Here is an 8,449-nt window from a genome sequence, read left to right as displayed (position 1 = left end):
ATTATGAGGAGACATACTCTCATGTGGTGGATGCAACTATTTTTAGATTTCTCATAAGTCTGGCTATATAAGAGAGAAAATTAGACTTGCAGCAAATTGATGTAGTGACTGCATATTTTTATGGTCCACTGGATAATGAAAGTACTATAGGGTATTGAGTTGAAAGTACAATAAGTTCTCGGGACAATATTGATAATCATCAAAGTATATGATTTTAATATCCTAGGAACCTCTGGATACAATTTCACAAATAGTTGAATATCTCAAGAAAGAGTTTGAGATGAAAGATCTTGAAAAACAAATTTTTGTTTGGGATTACAACTTGAGTACATAAACAATGAAATCCTTGTGCATCAAATAGTATATACAGAAAAAGGTACTCAAGAGATTTAATATGGACCAGTCTCACCCATTATCTAGTACATGGGCGTGAGATCACTTGTTTTGGACACTGATCCATTCAGTCCAAAGGTGGACGATAAAGAAGTCCATTTAGTCATGAGATGGACGATGCAGAATTCTTGTTTTAGACACTGATCTGATTGGTCCATAAGAAGGACGATGAAGAAGCCTTTGATTTTGGTTTATTTTATACTAACCAGCCCAAAGAGGGGTTATTTGGTTTTGTTGATTTGTTTTCAGACAGGTTATGTTTTACACATGGTGGTACACGCATATCATAGCAACATCATCCAAGATTTCGTGTATGTGTATTTGAGGTCGATAACTCAATATGTTCGATCATATTATGGCATGGCCGATGGTAAAGAAGAACCAACTATCATGTTCGAGGATGAAGCATATTCTGCCCAAGATCTTCATCACCCACGGATTGCAGAAAATTGGATAGGTCCAAGGGACCTTCAGTAATGTCCAAATCAGGGGGAGTAATGTGTGTTGTATTCATTTTCCTTCACCATGATTTTGTCCCAATTGGGTTTTCCTGGTAAGGTTTTAATAAGGCAACATTAAAGCACATTACAAGCTCTAAATGGTTATGGTATCCAATGGGGAGTGTTATGAACCAGATTGTGGATGGCTCATAACCAAGAGATTATGATTTGTAATCTTTTCATTTATCTATGACAGTGTAATCTCATATATAAGGAACCTATATGTTATAAATAAAGATAGAATTTTCTATTAGTTTTATAAGAGTGATGTCAATTATTTAGTTAAATGATGAGATATATGTTGCTTAATGGACAGTGACCAAACATGCAAAATTAATCACGTGCAAATTAGTTATTGTATACTGTTAGCATATCTTTATGCATCTTAGACCTTGACTAACAGAACATTTATACAAGCTTCATGTTCCTTATTAGCCAATCAATTTATTATCAGAAAAATATTTTAAAGTTGTAAATGCTCTTTGCTAAAAGTTTACATGTATCACTAACACATTTGTATATGCAAGGTCATCCACGGTCACAAATCAATACAAGGAAAATCTCTTCACGAAATTGTATATAGCTTCTTTTTTTATACCAAACTATACGGATATGAAATTATCTAACAAAATCGTATGGTGCGGAAAAACTATGTTTGGAGGAATGATTCAGTGAATTACACTTATGGAGAAATGATGAACATGCAAGATTCACATGAATACATGTGAAGATTATTGATCTTTAATAGAACACACATGCACATTGCATATTTGTTTCACACGACTAAAATCCTATTCTAAAAGTTTGATGAAAATCTACTCCATCCTGATGAGGTCTTGTTATCTGAAAAAGGTGTTTAGACTCATCATAATTCATAACATGTGTAACACAACAGGTTAATAACTAACAAAAAAGTGAAATGCAAATGACTATAAAAGTGTTAGAACCCTTGTTCAAGGCAAGAATCCAATTCTGTACTATTTATTCTTCTCCCAACAACCCCCACTACGGTTTTAGGACATGTTATGAAACAAAAAAAAAAAATATTTGACTTACACAAAAGTGGATTCCCGAGGAACCCGAGTTCGAATCCGCACTACACTAGATTTCCACTTGCGTCGTCACCGGAGCTTTTCATATTCTCTTTGGAGAATGGTTTACCAAACATGGAAGTTTTGGTTTTACAAATTATAAATTATAAATAATCGGATCTTAGCAAATAAAAAGATCTCCATGAGTATTACCAAAAAAAAGAAGAAGATTTCCATTAGCTTTAATCCAAAGATAAAGAGAAGATTGTCGTTACAAAAACAAATGAAAATACAAATAAAATAATAACACAAGTAACATTTTACACGTGCAGGAAAAACGAGATGAAAGTTGTGTTCTGTCCAAATTTCGCCGTTCCGTTGCCAGCTTTTCTCTCGTATGTTCATGATCCTTCTCTCTCTTCGACCACGACACATACGTAACACAACACGCGATACACGCACACACTCATATTTATATAAATCAAATCGACTAGCTCAATCACATCATCATCAATAACGTCAGAAGCCTTTCATTACAGCTTTACTCACAATTAAAAGATGGAGATGCAAAGTAATTGCGACTTGGAACTTCGCCTTCTTCCTCCTTGTGATCCACGCAGCTCTGAAAATCTACAACCAAAGCAAGAACCTCAGAAAATGGTTATTTTCTACAACGGTCACGTATTTGTTTCTTCAGATCTTACCCATCTCCAGGTACTGTAAACATGCATTTACATATCCATAGTATCTAAATTGTAAAATTTTATTAGGAGCAACCCCATTAAGGAGTTTTCAAGTTGAAGTTTTCAAGTGTATGCATATAAATTTATTGTATTTTATTAAAAGTATATTTATTGTTTGTAACATTTTGAGAACTCCTCATTAGAGTTGCTCTAACAATGGTTTTTAACTTGATGCAGGCAAAAGCTATATTATCACTAGCAAGTGGAGACATGAAAGAAAAATCATTATCATTGGAAAGTTCAGACGGCTCGGATCCATCAACAGTCCCTAACATTTTGACCCGAAAGGCCTCCATGAAGAGATCTCTTCGTCGTTTTCTTCAGAAACGAAATGTTCGGATCCAGGCTTCTTGTCCTTACCACCATTCTTGATAATTTTTGTTTATTTTATTTCAGTTTTTTTTTCCATGTTAAGACATTACGCTAGCACAGTGTTTTTTTTAGTTTATACGGACTGATTTTCCGTGTTCTTGACGGATTACAAATACTTGAATTGTTGAAGAGTTAGTTTGGCCAAGAACTTAAATGTGTACTATAGAGATAATTATGTCCTATAATGCTCAGCGGTTAGAAGTTTCCATCAGCTCAAACTGGCTTCGGAGTCCATAAGATTTTTGAGGCATAAGGGACTATATCCTTTGCGATATAAGACCGATACTGATATTTCTTCATCACACTATCAGATATTTCAATCACTATTCGATCTCATGAAGATGAGACAAAGAACTCTTCAAATGATGTATCAAATTAGAAGTTTTGATTCTTGGAGGGTACGCCGGTGCAAAACCCAATTTATCAAAGGGTGAGCCGGAGTTTTTGAATACTTTTGGAGCTTACAGAAAGGAATCTATAGAGTTACTACGATAAGACCTGCGCAATTTATATAAAAATTATTTTGGTCTTTAAGCATTTTTTTATTAATTTTTTGTTAATTACATAATTCATTTACTGATGAGCTGATCCCATTTTTTAAAAAAAAATAGATCAAAAAATCATTTACCGCATAAGAACCTAACGTTTAGGTCAAAAAATCTCGAATCTATTTGATTACAATGAAACTATGCCAGCTCGGTATTATATCATGATTTAGTAATTTAAAAATTAATTATGGTTATGAGAAGTTTACGTTCACGTGCCAATCCTATCTATCTTCAATATTTTTTTCTTTTTCATTTTGGTTATTGTTCGATATAAATATTGATTTTAAAATTTATTCTCATTTCGTTTGTTTGTTTTGACCTTAGATTTAGAAAATGCTTATGATTTAAAATAATTAAAGAGATACATACTTAAGTTAAGATATGCATCTTTTGCAGAATAAATATTTTATATTTATTTTATGTTTTTCTGCATATTATAAAATAATAAAATAAATAATAAAATAATAAGTATATATATTAAATAAATAAGAAATCAGTTACTATTATGCAATAAATTGGTGTATGCATATAAATCAAACTATCACTCTTTTTTTTTTGGATGAAATTTCAAATTTATTGATCAACTAGGTAAAAGAATTACATTTACAAAGAATCAGATTATGAAGAATATACTGAAAGTAGAAAAGAATAGGGAGACCTATAGAAAGACCCCCCTCTGCCTAAGCCGTGAGCTCGAACCATCTCTGTAGCAGTCCAGCATATCGATGCTGCGGACCATACTTAAGCGACACTATCCTATTTCTCATCGATCGATCAATGGCCTTATGCATTTGGTTCGTCGATACCCAGTTGCCCTGATGCCGCCTTGAGTTTCTCTCTCTCCATATGTGGTAAATGACTGTTTGGAAGATCATCTTGAGTAGGATGGAGTCAAGTTTATTTGCCCTTTTGCATTTGATCGCATTGAGTGTGATATACCAGTCAGGGTTGGACCTGCGTCCAAAAAACCCTCTCCCTAGACCTTCCCAGACAGTGAAGGAGTAGGGACAAGCAAAGAAGAGATGATCTCTTGTCTCATCCCTTTCTCCACAAAGTCCACACCCCTGCGTAATACCCCAGCTCCTCATCCTGTCTCCGGTAAAAAACCGGTTTTGCACTGCTAACCAAGTGATAAAAGCGTACCGAGGTGTGCTCTGCGTGAACCATACAGCCTCAGACCAGTCTACCTTAGGCTTTTTGTGCCTAATCTGCTCCCAAGTACTTGCAGTCGAGAAACTGTCTTGAAACTCGTCCTCTCCTCGCTTCCACAGAACCAGATCATCTCCCCTGTCTTCATCAGGAACCGGCATTGCGAGTATCTGATTGTATAGAGTCTGGAACCTCCTGCTGCGCTTATTCCTCAAGCTCCAGCTATCCCTGGAGACCGCATCACACACCAGCTCTCTTCGAGGTAGGCCCAAATATGTTGTGCCTATGGCTCCTGTGACATCAATCAACTTCCCTGAACCCATCCAATTATCAAACCAGAAAGACGTAGTTGATCCATCTCGAACCTCCATTTTCATAAACTCATACGCTAAGTCCCTTAGCTTAAGTAACTTCCTCCAAATCCAAGATCCCTTACTGTCATCCCTCACATCCCAAAAGAAGTTTTGTCTAAGCAGATAGTGCTTAATCCAACAGACCCATAAGGATGTTGTTTGAGTAAAGAGCCGCCATATAAGCCTCAACGTGTAGACTTTAGAAGTATCTCGCAGTCTCCTAACTCCAAACCCTCCTTCTTCCTTGGGATAACACACGTCTGCCCAACTCACTCTAGCCTTGTGGGTTTGTGTTGGCGATCCCGACCAAAGGAAGGTACTACACATGCTTTCTATTGTATCCAAACATTTTGCTGGAAGAATAAAAGCCGAGCTCCAAAAGGTCACCATGCCCACAATAACCGATTATATTAACTGGAGCCGAAAAGGACAAGCTCTTATTAGACCAACAGAGCATCTTTCTTCTGATCTTGTCTATCAATGGCTCACAGTCGTGAGCTGTTAAGGACTTGGTGGTTAAAGGCATCCCTAAGTATCGGATAGGGAGATTTCCAACTCCAATTCCCAAGGATTCTGCTTCAGTAATCATGGCCGTTTGATCACTCCCTGCTACAAATATTTGAGATTTTGCTGCGTTTATGTGGAGACCAGACAAATCAGCAAACTCCTTCATAACCTCTATAACCCATTTACCGACTCAATGGTACCATCAGTGAAGACCAGAATGTCGTCAGCGAAACTTAGATGAGTAAGCCTAACTCCCTGACACTGAGGATGATAGGCGAATTTCCTGTTCTCAGCTGCTTGATTCAGTAGTTTTGAAAGTACATTACTCAGTATGACGTACAGATAAGGCGATAACGAGCAACCCTGCCGTATTCCACGTGCGCTGGTGAAGAAACCTTCAAGGCTGCCATTTACTGAGACCGAAAAGGAAGCTGTTGAGATGCATAACCTGATCCAGTTGATGAACTGTGATGGTAGCCCCATCGCCTGAAGTACTGAGACAATAAAAGACCACTTGACTGTGTCAAATGCTTTAGAAATGTCAAATTTTATAGCACATCTTGCTGAGCAGGAATCCTTGTGATACCCATTTACTAACTCGGAGGCCAAGAGAATATTTTCCAGCAGCAGCCTCTCTTTTATAAAAGCGCTCTGATTTGCCTCAATAGCTCCTGTAATCAGCCTTCTAATGGTGTTTCGAGCAGTACGGGTCTGGACATAACGGTGATAGAAGACTGTGTTTTGATCTAGCCTGCAGCCATCTGATACACGACTTTTGTAGCCAAAACTTCTCTTCTATTTTTGCACGCTTTTGCCAACAATCAGAAGCTTCAGACTCCTGAACACAGTTTTCAGGACTGGGATTCACGAGCACTCTATTCTGACATTCGCAGAGTTCCTCGTATGCTTGCTTGGTTCTGTTTGGCAAATCGCCAAATCTGGAACGGTTCAGAGCTCTGAGATTGAACTTAATCAGCTTTAGTTTCTTGTGGAAGGAAGATAGGGCTGAGCGCGAGTGATAAAGCTGAGGCGATGTATCCCAAACTTCCTTGACTGTGTGCAAGAAATCTTCGTGTTCTACGAGATAATTAAAGAAGCGAAATGGCTTTCTAGATTCATCAAGTTGTCCTGAGAGCCTGACCAGACATCTTGCATGATCTGAAACCCCTCCCGCTTCAAATTTAGCAAAAGACTGAGGATATCGCTGCATCCATTCCCCATTCACCAGTGCCCTGTCAAGCTTTTTGCCAATAGGATCTGCATCCCTTTTGTTCCACCATGTAAAAAGAGCTCCAACATATGATAGATCCGACAACGCACAGTCGGTTGTTACTTCTTGAAACTGCAACATACCAATCTGATAAGTTCGATAATCTAGAGCACGAGAATGCTCAGAAGACGATAAGGTCTCATTGAAGTCGCCAATGAGTATCCACGGTAAATGCAGATGAGAGTAGGCTGCTTGGGTTGCTCTCAGGTCTCTCCAAAGCTGAGTCCTTTCTGCTGACGTATTGTGCGCATAGATAGCTGAGCATATGAACTCCTGCCCCATTTCTGGTATCTGAATGGCGCAAGATATGATCTGATTACTCATGTGCAATTTTGTTACCACTAACTCCTCGCTAGACCAGCAGAACCAGATCCTACCAAGCTGATGGTGCTCATAGTTAGTTATAACTTGCCAATGAGGCATAGCCGCGTCCATACACTTTGTCAGCTTTTCTTCACGAACCCTTGTTTCTACTAGACATCCAAACCTTGGCTTCTCATACTGAATCCAACTTCTAACTGCTTTGTGTTTGCATGGCATGTTAAATCCACGCATATTCCAAGCAAAGAAACTCGTCATAGCTTCCTTACGGAAGATTTTTTTTGTTGTCCCTGCCTGCCCACAAACTTCAGATCTTTTGCTCGGACGATAGATTTCTTTGTTGATTTATTTCCTAAGGTGGGGATCTTTCTTCTTCCTTTTGCTACCTCAGTTTTGGGTTGGACTTCTTTCTTTTCAACTAACTCTCCCTCTTCAATCTCCTCTACCACATGGTTCATATCCTCCTCATGCTGCTTCTCAAGGTCTTCATCCTCTTGCTCCAAATCCATAAGAGGGCTGAAAAGAGATGGTGATCCCAATAAGGTAACGTCATCATCCTTTTGAAACTTGGGACTCCCCATTGAGACACCAGGTTGCTTGCCAGACACCAGTGACCAATTTCCTTCTCCAGCTGCTGGAAAAGACTCAGTTGTTGGCTCAACAATTTGAATACGAGAAGTTTCAATAGATTCCATAACATCCTCCTCCTGCGATGCCATCTCTAAGTGAACCCCGTTTTGCATAAACGGATTGATAGGTAGAGCTGAGAGCTCCTTCAGCAGGTCTGTAACCACATTTCGTCCTCCTGCGTTGCCATCTATAGCCACACTTCCTCCTCGTGCACTCTGCTCCACTGAAACAGAGGGAACTACTTTAAGTCCCCCATTATTCGCCTCCTCACCTCCCCGCTTGAGTATCTTAATACTATCTGCTTTACAGTCTGAACCCTTGACAAACACTGCAGCGAGCAGGGAGCCAGGGGTAACTAACTGCAATCTCTCGTTGGTCTCCATTCTTAGCTTTGAAAGTAATCTTCTCCACCAAAGAGGTATGCAGGTTCACCTCAGCCAACACACGAGCCACGTCCAACCGAGTACATATTTCCGTATTAGGATGAAGTTTGACAAACTTCCACAAGGGCATGGCCGTAAGATCTGGTGGGTTCATTGTCAAACACTTCAAACCTTTGTGAGAAAATAGATCATTGGGGACGCCCTTAACGTTGATCCACAAGGGCATGGCCGTAAGATCTGGTGGGTTCA

General features: G+C 38.8%; 1 protein-coding gene across 1 annotated transcript; it reads left to right on the top strand.

Moving 5' to 3' along the window:
- The first annotated feature begins 2,292 nt into the window (after positions 1-2,292).
- Positions 2,293-3,136, top strand: LOC106341284 (protein TIFY 5B-like). Its single transcript, XM_013780087.1, has 3 exons — positions 2,293-2,319; positions 2,464-2,638; positions 2,845-3,136. The coding sequence occupies exons 2-3, from the start codon at positions 2,483-2,485 to the stop codon at positions 3,037-3,039; spliced, it is 351 nt and encodes a 116-aa protein (XP_013635541.1). The 5' UTR covers positions 2,293-2,319; positions 2,464-2,482; the 3' UTR covers positions 3,040-3,136.
- Positions 3,137-8,449: the final 5,313 nt, after the last annotated feature.

This window comes from Brassica oleracea, chromosome C4 (genome assembly GCF_000695525.1).
Source record: "Brassica oleracea var. oleracea cultivar TO1000 chromosome C4, BOL, whole genome shotgun sequence".
Taxonomy (NCBI): Eukaryota; Viridiplantae; Streptophyta; class Magnoliopsida; order Brassicales; family Brassicaceae; genus Brassica; species Brassica oleracea.
The sequence above is the reverse complement of the archived record's forward strand: the minus strand, read 5'-3'. Positions and strand labels throughout refer to the sequence as shown.

Excerpts from the sequence above, each read along its gene's own strand:
- LOC106341284 (XM_013780087.1), top strand. The coding sequence starts at position 2,483 with ATGGAGATGCAAAGTAATTGCGACTTGGAACTTCGCCTTCTTCCTCCT. Across the intron at positions 2,639-2,844 it reads CAGATCTTACCCATCTCCAG|GCAAAAGCTATATTATCACT; the intron begins GTACTGTAAACA and ends AACTTGATGCAG.